This window comes from Lepidochelys kempii, chromosome 8 (genome assembly GCF_965140285.1).
Source record: "Lepidochelys kempii isolate rLepKem1 chromosome 8, rLepKem1.hap1, whole genome shotgun sequence".
Classification (NCBI taxonomy): Eukaryota; Metazoa; Chordata; order Testudines; family Cheloniidae; genus Lepidochelys; species Lepidochelys kempii.
In genome coordinates, this window is record NC_136387.1 from 42,223,460 (window position 1) to 42,244,012 (window position 20,553).

The 20,553-nt window shown below is 52.8% G+C and overlaps 1 protein-coding gene across 12 annotated transcripts in view; it reads right to left on the reverse strand.

The window, feature by feature from the left end:
* Positions 1-342: 342 nt before the first annotated feature.
* The window catches only part of NOS1AP (nitric oxide synthase 1 adaptor protein), a 175,360-nt gene continuing 155,149 nt past the window's right edge, over positions 343-20,553 (reverse strand). For all 12 annotated transcript variants that reach the window (XM_073356236.2, XM_073356231.2, XM_073356232.2 and 9 more), the window contains 2 exons: positions 3,796-4,111; positions 343-2,105 (listed from right to left, as the gene is read on the reverse strand). In XM_073356236.2, coding sequence (XP_073212337.2) covers positions 1,592-2,105; positions 3,796-4,111 — 830 coding nt within the window. In that variant the 3' untranslated portion in view covers positions 343-1,591. The remainder of the gene's footprint in view (positions 2,106-3,795; positions 4,112-20,553) is intronic.

The following is a 20,553-nucleotide window of genomic DNA, read 5'->3' on the forward strand; positions in this document are numbered from 1 at the left end:
CCACCCCTGACTTAAATCCTACTATTTATACTTAATAAAATCACTTTTATTTATTAATAAACCCAGAGTAAGTGGTTAATACAGGGTCTCAAACTCAAATGACCACAAGGGCCACATGAGGACTAGTACATTGGCCCGAGGGCCGCATCACTGACCCCCCCCCCCGCTGCCCTGCCCTCGCTCCACCCGTTCCATGAGGCCCCACCCCGCCCCACCTCTTCCCACCCCTTTCCTGCCCCCATTCCAACCCCCTCCAGTGCCCTAACTCCATCTTGGAGCCCTCACTCTGCACCCCTTCCCGCATCCCAACCCCCTGCCCCAGCCCCAGCCCAGAGCTCCCTCCTGCATCCCAAACTCATCATCCCCAGCTCTGCCCCAGAGCCCACACCCCCAGCTGGAGCCCTTACCTCCTCCTGCACCCTAATCCCCTGCCCCAGCCCAGTGAAAATGAGCGAGAGAGCAAGGGTGGGGGAGAGCGAGTGATGGAGGGAGGGAGGATGGAGTGAGTGGGGGGAAGGGGCCTCAGAGAAGGGGTGGGGCAGGGCCAGGGCCTCAGAGAAGGGGCAGGGCATGGGTGTTTGGTTTTCTGCAATTAGAAAGTTGCAACCCTAACGAGGGGAGCTCACGCTGGCACCAGTGCAGTGTAAGAAAGGGGCATAGGACAGAGACTGCCCTGTCAGTGGCACCCAGTGCATGCTGGGAGAGTAATGGATCAAGTGGGAGGAGATTTCCCTCAGGCAGAAATGGGATACCCTGCCTCTGTAGCTGAGAGAGAGCACATGCCCCAGCTTGCAAAGCTGCCGGGCGTTTTACAGCACAAGTGGGAGACACCACGTCTGTGGGCTATGCCTCAGGGCCATGGCCTTCAAGGCATGTGAGCCATCATCAAGTCATTTCCACTTTCCCAGCCCCTGCTACAGACGGGGTGTGGCCCAGAGGGACTAGAGCAGCCCAAGGGAGCCCTAGAGTGGGGCGGTCTGTGTGCAAGGGGTGACTGGCTTCCCCCTGAGAGACCAGGCCCAGTGTCCCATGCCCTGCATAGCTCAGGGAAAGGTGCTGCTGGAGATGCAGGTACTGCCGCCGGCCAGCGTAGGAGCAGGAACCGTGTAGTGAGGGACTTGAGAGGGACCTGCAGCAAATGGCACATGGCCTCCTGCCCCTGCCATCAGCCCCAGGGCTGCTTGAGAGAAAGGCACTGGGACAGAAGGGCGGCAGGGAGTGCAGGGTGTGGCTGGAGACCCGGATGGGAGAGAACAGAAGTCCCTCCCAGGGTGTCTGTGCTGGCCTGGCCACGGTGAGCAGTGCTCACGGGCACGGCCTGCGCTAAGGCCCGGGGAGGATAGGCTGTAACTGTGTGGACTGCCTCGAGGATCACCCCCACACCCTGCCATTGTTTGAGGGGACAAATGGGCAGGGGCTAGGCTTTTCTTCAAGCCCCCTGGACAGGAGACACTGCTGGGCACCCCCAGAGTGCAGTCAGCATGCTCCCTCTCCACCTCCATGCCTGCAGGGCAAAGGGGCACAATGCAGCAGAGGGGGAGGGGTGTTCTTGAGTGGGGAAGTGGCTGACTCCCCTGGTACATGGGGGCTACTACTCAAAGGACAGGAGGTCTGGGTGGGCCCCCTCATTCTCCAGGCCAGAGGGCTGTGCCACAGGCGGGCCATCGTCCACGGCGGGCTGGTACTCCAGCAGGCAGCTGAGTCTGACGGCGGGTTTCTCTGGGCAGGGCGGGGAGGCTGTCCGCCTGTCTGCAGCGTTGAGTTTGCCCTCCAGGTTCTCCTCATGGATGAGGTCAGGCACTGAGAGGACCCTGCTGTGGGAGGGCCCATCCCCGTTTGGCACTGCTGTGCTATGAGCACTCAGCTCAGCACTGCCCCGTGGCTGAGACATGTCCCACGCCACCTTCCACTGCTCCCCCTGGGCAGCCTGCTTGGGATGTTCCTGGCCTTGCTCGGGTAGCGCCTCGGTGCTGCACTCCAGGCTGCCCACCACCGGCTGGGAGGAGATCAGCATGTCCAGAGGGGTCTTCAAAGCCCGGGGTGTGCGCTTCTTGGCTGCCGGGGGTGGCGGGTCGAGCCGGGGAAAGGTTTCCAACAGCATACGCCTGCAAGCACAACGGCCCCTCGGTGAGCGACAATAACACCCGACACGGCGCTGACAGCTGCCCGGGGTTTCCCTGGATGTGCTCCCATCCAAGGGCTGAGCCAGCTTGATGGGGTGTAAGGCAGGGGTAGGCAAACTTTTTGGCCTGAGGGCCACATCTGGGTATGGAAATTGTATGGTGGGCCATGAATGCTCATGAAATTGGGGGTTGGGATGTGGGAGCGGGTGAGGACTCTGGTTGGGGGTGCAGGCTCTGGGGTAGGGCCAGAAATGAGGATTTCAAGGTGCAGGAGGGGGCTCTGGGCAGGGGGTTGGGGTGGGGTGGTGAGGGCTCTGGTTGGGGGGTGCGACTCTGGGGTGGGGCTGGGACCAAGGGGTTTGGAGGTGGGAGAGGGATCAGGCCTGGGACAGGGGGTTGGGGCCTGGGAGGGAGGCAGGGGTGCAGGCTCTGGCAGCACTTACCTCAAGCAGCTCCTGGAAGCAGCAGCATGTCCCCCTTCCAGCTCCTATGTGGAAGCATGGCCAAGCGGCTCTGCATGTTGCCCCGTCCTGCAGGCACCGCCCCTGCAGCTCCCATTGGCCACGATTCCTGGCCAATGGGAGCTGCGAGGGCTGTACTTGGGGCAGGGGCAGTGTGCAGAGCCCACTGGCTGCCCGTACGTGTAGGAGCCAGAGTGGGGACATGCCGCTGCTTCTGGGAGCCGTGTGGAGCCATGGCATGCGTGGAGGGGGGCCAACTCCTGACCCTCCTCCCCAGCAGGAGCTTGAGGGCTGGATTAAAATGTCTGGAGGGCCGGACGTGGCCCCCAGGCCGTAGTTTGCTCACCCCTGGTCTAAGGCATCAGTGTGGTATCAGCTCACACAGACACAAGCACACTCCCAGCAGCAGGACGACTCATGATTGCTGAGTTTTGACCACACAGACTGAATGGCAGAGAGGAAAGAGGGCCAGGAGAGGATGCTATCTTAGGACACCTGGGTTCAATTCTTTGCTCTGCTACAGATTCCCTGTGTGACCTTGGGCAAGTCACTCAGCCACTCTGTGCCTCAGTTTCCCATCTGTAGGGTGCTGCTGTGAAGGCCCCTTGGACAGGCAGGCTCTGGGAGCAGAAACTACTGGTGTAGAAATAATTTGGTAAGTCAAATAGTTCCTAGGGCTGCTTTTCTTCACTGCGTCCACCCACTGCTTCAAATCCCTCCCTGCTATCTTGGGGTGCATCTGTTCCTGCTGCTGGCCCTATAAAGGGGTACAGCCCTCGCTTCCAACTGGAGAGATGGGGTTTCAATGTAGGGATGGGTTCATGGGAAAGGGGCTAAAGGGCAGGACCTTGTAGCTATCCTTGCACAGCTCTGCCCTTGTGCGGCAGCTCCCCTCCTCCTCGGACATTGCAGTAAGTCCCAATCTGGGCCAGGAGCCACCCCCTCTCAGCAGGAAGAGCTCCCCACAGCCAGCTTGTCCCAGGTGCCATTGGAGGGGGAAGGGCAGGGCATGAACGAGGGGGAAAGTGGGACAGGAGGGGCTCAGAGAGGTGGGAGCAGCAATGCGCAGCCTCCCCCAGCCAGGGCTGCTGTGCTGTGGCTGCAGCACTGCCCTGCAGTCCCAGTGTATACTCCAGCTGTGGGGTGGGGTGGGGTGGGGAGGGGAGATATCAGCATTCAGTCAGCCAGCCAACGCCTGAGGGGAGACTCACCCTGCACCATGGGCCTGGTCCCCCAGCAATGCGTGCGTCCCGCCCGACAGCTTGGCCCCCGCGCTGGCATTGACCTCGGTCACTCCCACCTCTCCCAGACTGGCGGGCTCCTTCCGTCGCAGGAAGTCGTTGACTTTGGCCCCGACAGCCTTGCTCAGGTTCTTGAGGTGCTGGCTGCTCCCCATCCGCAGTCCAGGCTCAGCCGCAGCTGGCAGACCTTCAAGGGTGGGACCCAGCAAGGCTTTGGAGACAGACTGGCTGAGCTGCAGCTTTGGCATGGGGTCTGTGTTTGAATTCTCAAACATGCTTTGGTCAACTGGAAAAGAAGAGAAGGGTGGAGGGGTTGGTGCACAGGGGAAGGGCGCACTTGGGCAGAGGGGCAAGTGCATGGTATGTGGGCAGTGGCTGGTGTATGAGGATGAGGTGGCATGTGTGGAGGGGCTGGTGCGTGGGTGGCATGCGGGCAGTGGGTGGTGCGCAGGCAGGGGGTGGCGTGCGGGGATGGGGTGGCACATATGGAGTGGTTGGCCTGTGAGGAGAAGGTGGCTCACGGGCAGTGTGTGGGAAGGGGCTGGCGTGAGTGTGGAGGGAATGGCATGTGAGCAGCAGCTGGCATGCATGGAATGGTTGGCATGCAGGCAGAGGAGCTGGCATGCAGGCAGAGGGTGACATATGGACAGTGGGTGGCACGCATGAATCGGGTGGCACGCATGGATTGGTTGGCACACAGACAGGGGGTGGCATAGAATCATAGAATATCAGGGTTGGAAGGGACCACATCAGTATGGGAGAGCTGCACCAGTTTCACTTACACTGCTGTTCAGACTGGTGCAAAGCCCCATGTGAATACTCTGATTCGGATTTCAGAGCAGCTTAGAATCATAGAAGATTAGGGTTGGAAGAGACCTCAGGAGGTCATCTAGTCCAACCCCCTGCTCAAAGCAGGACCAATCCCCAACTAAATCATCCCAGCCAGGGCTTTGTGAAGCCTGGCCTTAAAAACCTCAAAGGAAGGAGATTCCACCACCTCCCTAGGTAACGCATTCCAGTGCTTCACCACCCTCCTAGTGAAAAAGGTTTTCCTAATATCCAACCTAGACCTCCCCCACTGCAACTTCAGACTCTTTGTTCTGTCATCTGCTACCACTGAGAACAGTCTCAATCCATCCTCTTTGGAACCCCCTTTCAGGTTGTTGAAAGCAGCTATCAAATCCCCCATCATTCTTCTCTTTTGCAGACTAAATAATCCCAGTTCCCTCAGCCTCTCCTCATAAGACAGCCCCCTAATAATTTTCGTTGCCCTCTGCTGGACTTTTTGCAATTTTTCCACATTCTTCTTGTAGAGTGGGGTCCAAAACTGGACACAGTACTCCAGATGAGGCTTCACCAATGTCGAATAGAGGGGAACGATCACGTCCCTCAATCTGCTGGCAATACTACTTATACAGCCCAATCTGCCTTTAGCCTTCTTGGCAACAAGGGCACACTGTTGACTCATATCCAGCTTCTCGTCCACTTTACCCCTAGGTCCTTTTCTGCAGAACTGCTGCCTAGCCATTCGGTCCCTAGTCTGTAGCGGTGCATGGGATTCTTCCGTCCTAAGTGCAGGACTCTGCACTTGTCCTTGTTGAACCTCATCAGATTTCTTTTGGCCCAATCCTTTCATTTGTATTATGTATCCCTCTGTATCCTATCCCTACCCTCCAGCATATCTACCTCTCCTCCCAGTTTAGTGTCATCTGCAAACTTGCTGAGGGTGCAATCCACACTATCCTCCAGATCATTAATCACCTGATCAAGATCCTCTACAGCAAACAGGGAAAGATTAAGAATGAGCTCTCAACACGGCTGTTCCTCTGAAACAGATCATTAATGAAGATATTGAACAAAACCGGCCCCAGGACCAACCCTTGGGAACTCCGCTTGATACCGGCTGCTAACTAGACATGGAGCCATTGATCACTACCCATTGAGACCGATGATCTAGCCAGCTTTCTATCCACCTTATAGTCCATTCATTCAGCCCATACTTCTTTAACTTGCCAGCAAGAATACCGTGGGAGACCATATCAAAAGCTTTGCTAAAGTCAAGGACATCCACTGCTTTCCCCTTATCCACTGAGCCAGTTATCTCGTCATAGAAGGCAATTAGATTAGTCAGGCATGACTTGCCCTTGGTGAATCCATGCTGACTGTTCCTGATCACTTTCCTCTCCTCTAAGTGCTTCATGGGGGAGCAGTTGGTACACTGGCAAGGGGCAGCGCATGCAGGCAGGGGGCAGCACCTGGGCAGGGGGCAGCATGCAGGCAGGGGTTGGCATGCAGGGAGCGGTTGGCATGCAGGCAAGGGGCAGCATGCATGGAGGGGTTGACGTGTGGGGAGGTGGTGGGCATGGAAGGGGATGGCACATGGGGCAGAGGGGCGCACGCACAGGGTTGGCGCATGCAGGCTTCCCAGCGAGATGGGGCTCTTGTCAGACACAGAGGCGCATTGCTCTGGGCCTAGAGGCTACAAACGCTTCTGCCCAGTACATGGCAGGGCAGAGCCCTAATGTCAGTGGCAGCCACTGCCCCCTAGCTGGGGCTCTGCACCCCTCCCTGTCACTCAGTTCTCCATGCCCAGCGGCAGACCCCAAGTCCAAGAGGCTGGCCCTGCCCCATGGCTGCAGAGCCTCGTGCTACCAGCTCGAGCGCTAGTGTAACTGTCAGGCACTCCGGTGCCCTAGGAGGATTTACCCGCCTGGTGGGCATGAGCCATGGGCTAGGGAAAGAAAAGAGCAGTGACTCTTGTGTCACTGCTGACATGCCGGGGAACTGGAGGATGCATGTAAGGACATTCAGCTCAGTTCCTTGGTACAGCAGGTCCCACAGCCAGGGTTACTGGTGGGGCCTGTGACCAGTGACACTGGGCAAGAGGGTAGCTGCACTGTGCCAGGCAGGGCTGAGCATCACCACAGGCAGCACGGGGGTCACTGTGGGAGGCAGCGAGGCTGAGAGGAGCCATGGCATGGACCTGTGTGGTGCTCGGCCCTTCTCCAGCTCCTGCAGCCCCTGCCCCAGGCACTGCCCTAAGGGGCATGCCAGCAGCCCATGAAAGCCTGGCATTAGAGATATACCCCATTAGACAAACACTGAGAGGCTGATGTTCCCAGAAAGCTCTCTGGTTCCCTCAGCCAGGCCCTGGCTTCTGGGGCGGGGTTCTGGGCCCCTGGAGGGCCTCCTGGCACTGGCTGAGGGTGCTTGTTCCCTTGGAATGAGCAGGGTCAGGAACAGGCATGGAGACTTGGTACCCAGGCTTTGCTCCTCAGTGGCACTGAGGTGCCCACAGAAGCTGGGCAGGAGGGCGCTTGCGCAGAACAGAGCCTGAGAGCACTCCACTGCAGTACCCCAAACCACTGGCCACTTGTGAAAATCTGGGTGGGCCTCAGGATTTGCCCAAGGCTGAATGGTGAGTCAGTGACAGAGCCCAGGGGACCCAGCACCCAGCTCTGCGCCAGCCACTAGACACACTCTTCACTCCCCTCCATTCACTGGTGAATACAGACTTCCTGTGGGAAGGGGTGGCGTGCTTCACAAGCTAGGTGCTAGCTTGGAAGTCATGCAGCCTGCATTCTGTTCCCAACTTGGCCACCAACCCCCAGGTGACCTGGGGCAAGTCACTCCCCTGCTTTGTGCCTCAGTTTCCCCATCTGTAACATGGGTAATGTGCTCCTTCCTCTTCTTTGTAGAGGGCCATGGGGGTGCTAGGAGAAGAGTCTGACTTGTGAGTGTTATTGCAAACAGCTCCCACTCAGCAACCCCTCTCAGCATCTGTTCCTGGGTTTCACAAACAAGCCAGCGGACAAGACCCTGGCAACAATGAGACTCAGTGCTACAGGACAGGGGCCAGTTCAGCCAGCCCAGAGTCTGCAGCGGGGAATCAGCCTGTGGGTTACTCAGCTGCTTGAGAACAGCCTGGCCACTTACAGCAGCAACGCCTCCCCAAGCACAGCCCTTGGGCTCTGTCCAAGTGACCTGGTCCAGGCAGGAGCCATCCAGGCAAAGGAGGACATGCCCAGGGCCAGGATCGGACTGTACTGCACATACATCTTTAGGCTGCGCTGGCTGCCAAAATGCCCCCTGGCAGAAATCAGAGTGGCCTCTGGCTGCTCTAATGTCTGGCAGCCTGTTCCAGGCTCCCATACAGCCCAGGGCCCCATGACCTTCCTAGGGAGAAAGGGTCTCTGCATGACAAATCAGTCTCTGGTCTCTCTCTGCCTCTAGGTCCCTCTGTCCTCTCCCTGCTCCCTGCCTCTGCTGATCTGAAAGCCTGCAGCTGCCCCGACGTCCCTGTGGCAGACAGCCATGGAGCATCGGAGGGCGCGGGGGAGGGGGAGGGCGCACTGCTGCTGCTCTGACTGCTGAGCTGCTGTTTCTAATGGGGCACCTTCAGCAGGGCTGGATGTGTGTGGGGGGGGCGGGGGGGGCGGGGAGTGACAACGTTAAGCACAGAGATCCTCCTGGGGTTCTGGCCGAGACTGGCCAAATCTCTTCCAGGCAGCTTCCCTGTCTCTGAAACCCAGCGTGGATAGAGACAAGCCAGCAGAACAGGGAGCTCTTGTGTTCCCCAGAGTGCATCAGCCAGTTAGCCTCAGCCACAGGATGGGCCTCGGGCTAGCCCCTTTCTGAGCTAGGCTGGGCCGCTCTCAGCCTGCCCCTTGCTGGGTGTGTACCCAAAGAACTCCAGACTTCTGGCTGGCTGGTGACGCCCCCTCCTAGGAGCAGAGAACTGCACCTGGGCCCCCATCTCAGACTGACTGGGAACAGACAGGCACCCTGGGGCACTGCAATGAACAGCTTGTGGCTCAGTGCCACCTGGGGCCGGGGGTGAATGGTGGGAGTGGGCAGGGCAGGAGGAAGGCGGTGAGGGGGGAAGGCATGCTCACTCTGATACAGACACATGGGCGCAGGGGGCTCAGCAGGATCAGCTCTTCCCTGACACTGAACATGACTCGGGAAGCAGGTTGCAAACAAAGCGAAGCGATTTCCAGAGCAGACAGCTTGGTGTCTCTGGAGGGAAGTCCCCAGTCTCCCCCCACTGCACCCACGAGTCTCCTGCAATGAAGAACCTGTCTGTGTGGCACACCTCCCCCGGAGCCAGCCCCGGCAGTGCCCTCTGCTGGCACCACTGCTCAGTGGGCTAGGCAGACCCAGCGAGATGGTTCTGGCTGGCAGCTGGGCATCAGTGATGAACAGACACGTCTGTAGCACGTCATGCAGCAGGCACCGTGGTGCAGCCATGAGACTGCTCTTTTTACTGGGCCGACGCTTGAGGGCGGGAAGTCCCTCCCTAGATCGCTGTCTGCAACCACAATTGCCCGGCAGAAGTCAGGGAGAAGTGGGAAAGTGCCCATGTGCTACACTAGCTGGGGCTAAGACCACGTCAGTATGGGAGAGCTGCACCAGTTTCACTTATACTGCTGTTCAGACTGGTGCAAAGCCCCATATGAATACTCTGATTCGGATTTCAGAGCAGCTTAGAATCATAGAAGATTAGGGTTGGAATAGACCTCAGGAGGTCATCTAGTCCAATCCCCGCTCAAAGCAGGACCAACACCAACTAAATCATTCCAGCCAAGGCTTTGTCAAGCAGGGCCGTACAAATCTCTAAGGATGGAGATTCCACCACCTCCCTAGGTAACGCATTCCAGTGCTTCACCACCCTCCTAGTGAAATAGTTTTTCCTAATATCCAACCTAGACCTCCCCCACTGCAACTTGAGACCACTGCTCTTTGTTCTGTCATCTGCCACCACTGAGAACAGCCTAGCTCCATCCTCTTGGGAAAACCCCTTCAGGTAGTTGAAGGCTGCTATCAAATCCCCCCTCACTCTCCTCTTCTGCAGACTAAATAACCCCACTTCCCTCAGCCTCTCCTCACAAGTCATATGCCCCAGCTCCCTAATCGTTTTCCTTGCCCTCCACTGGACTCTCTCCAATTTCTCCACGTCCCTTCTGTAGTGGGAGGACCAAAACTGGACGCAGTACTCCGGATGTGGCCTCACCAATGCCGAATAGAGGGGAATAATCACTTCCCTCGATCTGCTGGCAATGCTCCTACTAATGCAGCCCAATATGCTGTTAGCTTTCTTGGCAACAAGGGCACACTGTTGACTCATATTCAGCTTTTCGTCCACTGTAATCCCCAGGTCCTTTTCTGCAGAACTGCCGCTTAGGCAGTCGGTCCCCAGCTTCTAGCAGTGCATGGGATTCTTCCATCCTAAGTACAAGACTCTGCACTTGTCCTTGTTGAACCTCATCAGATTTCTTTTGGCCCAATCCTCCAATTTGTCTCGGTCACTGTGGACCCTATCCCTACCCTCCAGCACATCTACCTCTCCCCACAGCTTAGTGTCATCTGTGAACTTGCTGAGGGTGCAAACCATCCTATCATCCAGATCATTAATGAAGATGTTGAACAAAACTGTCCCCAGGACCAACACCTGAGTAACTCTTCTTGATACTGGCTGCCTACTAGACACCCATTAAGCCCGATAATTTAGCCAGCTTTCTATCCATTTTACAGTCCATTCATCCAATCCATACTTTTTTAACTAGCTGGCAAGAATACTGTGGGAGACTGTATCAAAAGCTTTATATCACATCCACTGCTTTTCCCATATTAACAGAGCCAGTTACTGTGACAGTGCACCCCATAATGCTTTATAGAAATATGCTTATTAGTGTAAATATGACATAATTGGAATATATTTTATGTTAGATATGTCATGTAACAAATCTTTGCAAAGGTTATGTTCTACTGAATGTATTCATCCTATTCGTATACATGTATCATTTTTATATTTGAAGTTATGAACGTTGGCTCTATGTTTGTATTTAAAGTGTTTGCTGTAGGAGGCACAAAAGGCACATTTGGTCAGCATAGTGTGAAAGGGTTATTCAAGTAATTGGGAGTACTTAACTCGCAATGGACCTTGAGAGATGCCAATCCACATCTGAGCTTTCCTGGGAACATTCAAACTAACATGTAAACAACGGCATTGGCCTGTAAAGAACTGAGTCATGCATGGACATGTGACTTGCCCATGTGACTCCAAAACTCCATCTTGTAGCTGTGATTCTGCACAGGAGAACACAAGGGGTTTCTATCCACAAGAGAAAGACTATATAAAGCCCTGGGAAACCCCTCCATTTTGTTTTCAGCTGGCTCAAAAGATAGCCTCTCCACCCCAAAGAAATGCCTGAAAGAAACTGGAACAAAGGGCAGTAACTATGGGAGTGCGAGTGACTGTTGGACCCAGACTAGGAAGGAGTCTAGTCTGTGAAAGAAGCTTAGTGGAACATCTCTGACAGTGAGATTTACCTGCATTTAGTTTCCTACTGTATTAGGCTGAGATTTACGTGTTTTTGTTTTATTTTGCTTGGTAATTTACTTTGTTCTGTCTGTTATTACTTGGAACCACTTAAATCCTACTTTTTATATTTAATAAAATCACTTTTTACTTATTGACCCAGAGCAAGTAATTAATTCCTGGGGGAGCAAACAGGTGTGCATATCTCTCTATCAGTGTTCTAGAGGGCGAACAATTTATGAGTTTACCCTGTATAAGAGTAAAATGGATTTATTTGGGGTTTGGATCCCATTGGAAGCTGGGTATCTGGGTGTTGGAGACAGGAGCACTTCTTAAGTTGTTTTCAGTTAAGCCTGCAACTTTTGGGGAATGTGGTTCAGACCTGGGTCTGTGTCTGTAGCAGGCTAGCATGTCTGGCACAACCAGGCAAGGTATTCAAGTCCCATGCTACCAGCGAAAATGGGCTTAGAGGTAGTCTCAGCATATTAGGAGGCAGTCCCAAGGCGGCTTATGTGACGCGTCACAGTTACTTCATCATAGAAGGCAATCAGATTGGTCAGGCATGACTTGCCCTTGGTGAATCCATGTTGACTGTTCCTGATCACCTTCCTCTCCTCCAACTGCTTCAAAATGGATTCCTTGAGGACCTGCCCCATGATTTTGCCAGGGACTGAAGTGAGGCTGACTGCTCTGTAGTTCCCCAGGTTCTCTTTTTTCCTTTTTTAAAATATGGGCACTATATTTGCCTTTTTCCAATCGTCCGGGACCTCCCCCAATTGCCACAAATTTTCAAAGATAATGGCCAATGGCTCTGTAATCACATCAGCCAACTCCTTCAGCACCCTCGGATGCATTGCATCTGGCCCCATGGACTTGTGCATATCCAGCTTTTCTGAACAGTCCTTAACCTGTTATTTCACCACTGAGGGCTGCTCACCTCCTCCCCATACTGTGCTGCTCACTGCGGCAATCTGAGAGCTGACCTTGTCTGTGAAGACCGAGGCAAAAAAAAGCATTGACTACTTCAGCTTTTTCCACATCATCTGTCACTATGTTGCCTCCCCTATTCAGTAAGGATCCCACACTTTCCCTGACCTTCTTGTTGCTGACATACCTGTAGAAACCCTTCTTGTTACCCTTCACATTCCTTGCTAGCTGCAACTCCAATTGTGCTTTGGCCTTCCTGATTACACCCCTGCATGCTCTAGCAATATTTTTATATTCCTCCCTAGCCATCTGTCCAAGTTTCCACTTCTTGTAAGCTTCCTTTTTGTGTTTAAGCTCACTGATGATTTCTCTGTTAAGCCAAGCTGGTCGCCTGCCATATTTGCTATTCTTTCTGCACTTTGGGATGGTTTGTTCCTGTGCCCTCAATAAGGCTTCTTTAAAATACAGCCAGCTCTCCTGGACTCCTTTCCCCCTCATATTAGCCGCCCAGGGGATCCTGCCCATCAGTTCCCTGAGGGAGTCAAAGTCTGCTTTTCTGAAGTCCAGAGTCCGTATTCTGCTGCTCTCCTTTCTTCCTTTTGTCAGGATCCTGAACTTAACCATCTCATGGTCACTGCTGCCCAGGTTGCCACCCACTTCTACTTCCCCTACCAATTCTTCACTTTTTGTGAGCAGCAGGTCAAGAGGAGCATGGCCCCTAGTTGGTTCCTCCAGCACTTTCACCAGGAAGTTGTCCCCAACACTCTCCAAAAGCTTCCAGGATTGTCTGTGTACTACTACATTGTTCTCCCAGCAGTTGTCAGGGTGATTGAAGTCCCCCATGAAAACCAGGGCCTGTGATCTGGAAACTTCAGTTAATTGTCCAAAGAAAGCCTCGTCTACCTCATCTTCCTGGTCTGGTGGTCTATAGCAGATGCCCACCACGACATCACCCTTGTTGCTCTTGCCTCTAAACTTAACCCAAAGACTCTCAACAGGCTTTTCTCGAGTTTCATACTGGAGCTCTGAGCAATCATACTGCTCTCTTACATACAGTGCAACTCCTCCAGCTCTTCTCCCCTGCCTGTCCTTCCTGAACAGTTTATACCCATCCATGACAGTGCTCCAGTCATGTGAGTTTGCCCACCAAGTCTCTGTTATTCCAATCACATCATAGTTCCTTGACTGTGCCAGAACTTTTTCTTCCTGTTTGTTTCCCAGGCTTCTTGCGTTCCTGTACATGCATCTAAGATAACTAGCTGACTTTCTCAGTATGGATCAGGAGGCCTCCCGTGTTGCACCCTCCTCCTTGTGTTTCCGCCTGGTATCCCACTTCCCCACTTACTTCAGGGCTTAGGTCTCCATTCACTGGCGAACCTAATTTAAAGTCCTCCTCACTGGGTTAGCAAGCCTGCTTGAGAAGATGATCTTCCTTTTCTTCATTAGGTGGATCCCATCTCTTTTGAGCAATCCTTCTTCCTGGAACAACATCCCATGGTTGAAGAATCCAAAGCCCCCTCTCTGACACCATCTGTGTAACCACATATTTTCTGCCACAATTCGATGGTCCTTACCTGGGCCTTTTCTTTCAACAGGGCGGATGGACAACAACACGACTTGTGCCTCAAATTCCTTTATCCTTCTTCCCAGAGCCACATAGTCTGTAATGACCCACTCAAGGTCATTCTTGGCAGTATCATTGGTGCCCACGTGGAGAAGTAGGAAGGGGTAGCGATCCGAGGGCTTGATCAGTCTCGACAGACACTTAATCACATCCTGAATTCTAGCTCCAGGCAAGCAGCACACTTCTCGAGTTTCCCAATCTGGACGGCAGATGGATGACTCTGTCCCCTGTAGGAGGGAGTCCCCGACCACCATCATCCATCTCCTCCTGTTGGAAGTGGTGGTCGTGAAACCCCGATCCCTAGGACAACACATCCCATGCCTTCCAGTCGATGGGGTCTCCTTCTGACCCCTTCCCTCAGAGGACTCTTCCAAACCATTCTCTGCTGAAGTACCTGTGCAGAGCACCTGGAAATGGTTTCTTACGTCTGTCTGCATTGGGGGTGTATGGGATATCCCCTTCTTCTGGAGGCCACATGCTGCCAATTTTCTTCCCCGTTCTGCACTGCCCTCTCTGATTCTTCAGCATGCTGTGCCTGCAGTACCAGGTGTTGACTTCTGTCCAGAAAGTCTTCGTTTTCTCTGATGCAACGGAGAGTTGATACTTGATTCTCTAGTCTTTTAACCTTCTCCTCCAATATGGAGACAAGCTTACACTTCGTATAGACAAAGTCGCTTCTATCCTCTGGGAGAAAGACGAACATGGTACATCCTGTGCAGGTCACAACAGCTGATTGCTCACTATCCAGGTTTTCCTTCTAAGAGCCTCTTCAGATGTTGTATTTACTGCTCGCAGAAGCCTGAAAGGCAAAAACACTCTGTGGGAACTCCCCTGAGGTGAACTCCCAGGCAAACTCCCTCTGTTTGCCTGTCTTCTGTTCGCCACTTGGCTGGGTTTAGATACAAGTGACTCCCAGTCGACCTAACTAAGCCTGGTTGAAACTGAATTCAGAGCATAGAATCATAGAAGATTAGGGTGGGAAGAGACGTCAGGAGGTCATCTAGTTCAAGCCCCTGCTCAAAGCAGAACCAATGCCAACTAAATCATCCCAGCCAGGGCTTTGTCAAGCCGGGCCTTAAAAACCTCTAAGGATGGAGATTCTACCACCTCCCTAGGTAACGCATTCCAGTGCTTCACCACCCTCCCAGTGAAATAGTGTTTCCTAATATCCAACCCTAGACCTCTGTGGCAGGGCAGGGGTAAACCCCTTTAAGGCCCTGCCAAAATGCTGGCTGCAGCCTGCTCTCTGGACAGGAGGCCGGGGTAGAGACACAGGTATTCAGCAGGGAGCCCAGCTGCAAGCCCTAATGAGGGCTGGCTCAGAGGAACATGCTGAGCTAAGTGCTGAGGCATGAGAGAGCTATAAAAGCCCTGGGCAAAGTTCAGTGGGGAGGCTAGTCTGGGAGGAGACAGGAGGGTGGTATCGCTGTCTCCTTACCAAAGACGGAACCTCAAAAGCCAGGAGACCCTGGGGAGGGTCTGTGGGGCACTAGCTGTTGGGGATCTGGGAACTGCACAAACACTGTAAATAAAGACACTTGGGTGATCCAGCAAAAGAAGGCATGGAAGAGTCTTTATTATACCAGCCTAAACACAGGGCACAGGCTCAAGAGGGAGAAAGCCTGCGGGAACCCTGTGACAACCTCCCCCACTGCAACTTGAGACCATTGCTCCTTGTTCTGTCATCTGCGACCACTGAGAACAGCCGAGCTCCATCCTCTTTGGAACCCCCCTTGAGGTAGTTAAAGGCTACTATCAAATCCCCCCCTCACTCTTCTCTTCTGCAGACTAAACAAGCCCAGTTCCCTCAGCCTCTTCTCATAAGTCATGTGCCCCAGACCCCTGATCATTTTAGTAGCCCTCAGTTGGATTCTCTCCAATTTGTTCACACCCTTTCTGTAGTGTGGGGCCCAAAACTGGATGCAATACTCCAGATGTGGCCTCACCAGTGCCGAATAGAGGGGAATAATCACTTCCCTCGATCTGCTGGCAATGCTCCTACTCATGCAGCCCAATATACCATTAGCCTTCTTGGCAACAAGGGCACGCTGCTGACTCATATCCAGCTTCTCATCTGCTGTAATCCCCAGGTCCTTTTCTGCAGTCAGTCCCCAGCATGTAGCGGTGCATGGGATTCTTCCATCCTAAGTGCAGGACTCTGCACTTGTCCTTGTTGAACCCCATCAGATTTCTTTTGGCCCAATCCTCCAATTTGTCTAGGTTACTGTGGACCCTATCCCTACCCTGCAGCATATCTATCTTTCCCCCCTTAGCGTCATCTGTAAACTTGCTGAGGGTACAATCCATCCCATCATCCAGATCATTAATAAAGATGTTGAAGAAAACCAGCCCAGGACCGACCCCTGGGGCACTCCGCTTGGTACCAGCTGCCACACTGAGCATGGCATGGTGCAACCACACACTGACCAACAGCCTGTCCACGCAGTGAGCCCAGAGCGGCTCTGGGATTGGGCCTGTTCAGCCACTCAATCCCGTGGGGAGGAGCTGGAACATGTGCCTCTGAGGAGCCAGCGTGAAGTGGAACTGGTAACTGACCCCCCCTTCCGCCTTTCCTGGGCTCCCTCCAGGTGAGGACTGAGGGCAGGTCGGGGGTGCTCTAGCTCTTCTGGAGCCAGCAGCCTGCCCTTTGCTCCCTAACACAGCTGTCAGCAGTGCCCCCCTCCCCCCACCCGCTGGTACCAAGCCTTGCCCACACCAGGGGAGCTGGAAATGACTCTGCCTGTTCCACAGTTACCACTAAGGGCTTCTAAAAACTCAGCCATGAGGCCCTATCTGTACACCTGCTGGCACGCTCACACACACTCAAGTGCATGCACCCGGCTCCATGCAGCCCAGTGCGCCCCGGCCCCACCAGCACTGGGCAGTTCTCCCCAGCAGGGCAGGAACCAGCCTGGTGGAGCTGTGGTCTGCCGCAGAGCCCTCCCCAGCCGGGGCTACAGGCCCTGGGCAGTAACTGCAGCTCTTCCAGAAGCCTCCAAAGGGAGCTCCCTGTCCCCCCAATGTCTCTGACCCAGGTCCCAAGTCAGAACACCGAGTGAGCACAGCCCATGGACCGAATCATGAAATCTCAATGCACGGATCAGAACATAGAAAGGGCCATGCCCTGACCACATCTGGAGGGGCGGCCTCTCTGTTCCTGCCTCATAGTCAGTAACCCCAGAACAAGCTCTGAAGAAGTGGGGAAGGAGAACCAAGGGTGCAGGTCTGTAGGAGTGTGACAGTGAGAGGCAATAGTTTAAGTACTAAGGAACACAAGGCCATTGCAGTGACGCTAACTGTTTGCATCAGTCTTCACTGCAGAGGCTGTGTGGGAGGTTCCCACATCTGAGACCTTCTTTTTGGTGATAAATCTGAGGAATTGACCCAGATTAGAGGAGATTTTGGAACAAACTGACACATTAAGCAGTAATAAGTCACCAGGACTAGATAGCGTTCACCCGAGAGTTCTGAAGGAACACAAATATGAACTTGCTGAACTACTAACTGTGGTATGTAACCTATCACCTAAACCAGTCTCTGGACCTGATGACTGGAGGGTGGCTAATGTAACATCGATTTTTAAAAAAGGCTCCAGATGCTTTTTTAACAGCTACAGATCACATGCTGTTAAGCTAACTTCAGTATCATGCAAATTGGTTGAAACTATAGTAAAGAAGAGAATTATCAGACACATAGATGAACATGTTTTGCTGGAGAAGAGTCAGTATGGCTTTTAAAAGGGAAATCATGCCTCACCAATCTACTAGAATTCTTTGAGGAGGTCAACAAACACATGGACAAGGATGATCCAGTGGATCTAGTGAACTCAGACTTTCAGAAAGCCTTTGACAAGGTCCCTCACAAAGGCTTTTAAGCAAAGTAAATGCAGTAGAAAGAGAGAGCCTGAGACATGAGACCTGGTATAAAGGGCCTGGTATGAGGCCTAAGGCCTGAATTAAAGTCAGGCCCTGATACTATAAAGCAATGTTAGCAAGAGTCAGGCTATGAGCAAAAACCAGACCCTGTTACAAGACATGCCTGCTTGAAGGTTCACTATCGGATACATGAACTTGGCAAAAACTTAGTATTGCAAAAACTGAGAAGAAGTGCTAGGTACAGAGGGTGCATATAAACACATTCCAGAAGGATGGTGCCAGAACATCCCGATACCTAGTATGGTATAAACATACTCCCTGAAGATAACAGGGATGCACTGACCCCTCCTAAAGATAAGGTCAGGATGACAGTGTGATGGAGAGAGATGTTTTGATCGAACCAACAGGTACAAGGTAAATGATAACTAGCCACGTCAGAGGGCCAATATGTCACTGGTTTGTATCACTGTATAAAAGAGGGGTCGTTGAGGGGGTTGTCTGGCCGAGGTGGGAGAGGAAGGTTCAGCCACTCACTGAGCCGAGTCCATTGTGATGGGCACAGGCGTGTTAGTGGCCCTGTAGAGTCTGCCAGACACTAGGCTGTGCTTTGTTGACAATTAATCTGGCCAAGTGCCTTTGCTACCGAACTGAGTCTGTGGTCTTCTTGGGCAGTTTGATCAAGGTCTGCTAGGCCAGCTACCTCACAGAGCTGGTGCAGCACACAGATAGAACACAACACAGCCAAGAACTGACAATGGTAAGAGGTCATGGGATAAGTGGGAAGGTCTTCTCATGGATCAGTAATTGCTTAAAGACAGGAAACAAAGAGTAGAAATAAATGTTCACTTTACAGAAAGGAGAGAGGTAAATAGCAGGGTCCCCCAGGGGTCTGTACTGGGACCTGTGCTGTTCATAAATGATCTGGAAAAGGGAGTGAACAGTGAGGTGGCGAAGTTTGCAGACAATACAAAATTACTCAAGATAGTTCAGTCCACAGCGGACTGCAAAGAGTTATGAAGGGATCTCACAAAACTGGGTGACTTGGCAACAAAATGGCAGATGAAATTCAAAGTTCATAAGTGCAAAGTAATGAATATTGCAAAACATAATCCCAATTATACATACACAATGATGGATTCTAAATTAGCTGTTATCACTCAAGAAAAGTCTCGGAGTGGCGGATAATTCTTTGGAAACATCTGCTCAATGTTACTCCTGAGGGAATTCTGCACCAAAAAATTAAAAATTCTGTGCACAATATTTAAAAATTCTGCAAAATTCTGCGTATTTTGTCAGAATAACACAATATAATCACACCATTTTCAATTTGCTGACAACTATTATTACCAAAATAATTGAAAATGGTGTGATTATATTGTTATTGTGTTTCTGTGTTATTTTGACAATTAAAATATACAGAACTTTGCAGAATTTTAAATGTTTTAATTTTTTGGCATAGAATTCCCTCAAGAGTACTAGGGTTCTGTGTGGCGCACTCTGGGTGTGGGCAGCTCGGTGGGAGGTCTGGATACAGGGGGGAATCTGGATGAACAGGGGCTCAGTACATGGTTCTGGGTGCATGGGGAATGGAACTCTATAGGCAAGCCCAGGTGAAGGTGGTTAGGGCTCAGTGGGGGGAGTGGGGCTTGTTAGGTTCGGGGGGACAGGGTGCAGTTAGTTGGGGATCAGTGGGGTGGGAGTACAGGTGTGGGGGGCTCCTGTAGTAGGGGGTGAGGCTCAGTGGAGTAGAGGTTTGGGGGGCTTGAAGGGGAGATTCTGGGCACGGGGGGCTCCTGATGCAGGGGGACTTGGTGTGAGAGGGTTCTGGGTGTGTGCGTGAGGGGAGGGAGTCACTGTACAGGGAGCTGCTCCCCCGTCCATCCAACCCCCCTGCACCCAACCCCTCCACTGAGCGTCAACCCCCGCACCTGGAACCCCGCCCCCCCCAGACCCCCACTGAGGTGCAGAGCTTCCTGCAGCCAGGGGAAGTTTCTGGGGCTTGATCTGACCCAGTTTTGGCTGCTATGTGCAGGGAAGGGGGAAGAGGAACTCCATCTCCCCTCCACCCAGCTGGGACTAATGTCCCTGGGTGGCCAGGGCATCCCCAGACCCCCCTTTCCCTCCAGTGATTTACCTCTCCCCCTGGCTGCACAGATCCAAACAGACCTGCGGGGAGCAGTGAGCGAGCACTGGTGCAGCTTCTCTTTGCTTCCCCACAGAAACCATTTTCTGCAAGGAAGCAAAGAAAAGCTGCAGGAGGCGGGTGGGTAGGCGGAGGCATTTTTCTGCTGTGCTGCAGTGGTGCAGAATTTCCCTAGGAGTATCAATGTGCAGCAGCAGCCAAAATAACAGAATGTTAGGAATATTAGGAAAGGGATGGATAATAAGACAGGAAATATCATAATGTCACTATATAAATCCCTAGTACACCTGCACCTTGAATGTACCTGCATGCAGTTCTGGTCACCCCACCTCAGAAAAGATATATTGGAATTGAGAAAGGTACAGAGAAGGACAACAAACATGATTAGGGGTATGGAACGGCTTCCATCTCAAGAGGGAGATTGGGACTGTTCAGCTTAGGAAAGAGATGACTAGGGGGATATGACAGAGGTGTATAAAATCATGACTGGTGTGGAGAAGGTGAATAAGGAAGTGTTATTTATCCCTTCAATAGCATCTGAAACAGGAGTCACCTGATGAAATTAACAGGCAGCAGGTTTAAAACAAACATAAAGAAGTACTTCTTCACACAACGCATGGTCAACCTGTGGAACTTCTTGCCAGGGGATGTTGTAAAGGCCAAAACTATAACAGGGTTAAAAAGAGAATGAGATAAGTTCATGGAGGATAGGTCCATCAATAGCTATTGGTCAGGGGGACATGCTCTGGGTGTCCCTAAACCTCTGACTGCCAGAAACTGGGACTGGACAACACTCAATCATTGCCCTCTTCTCTTCACTTCCCTTTGAAGCACCTGG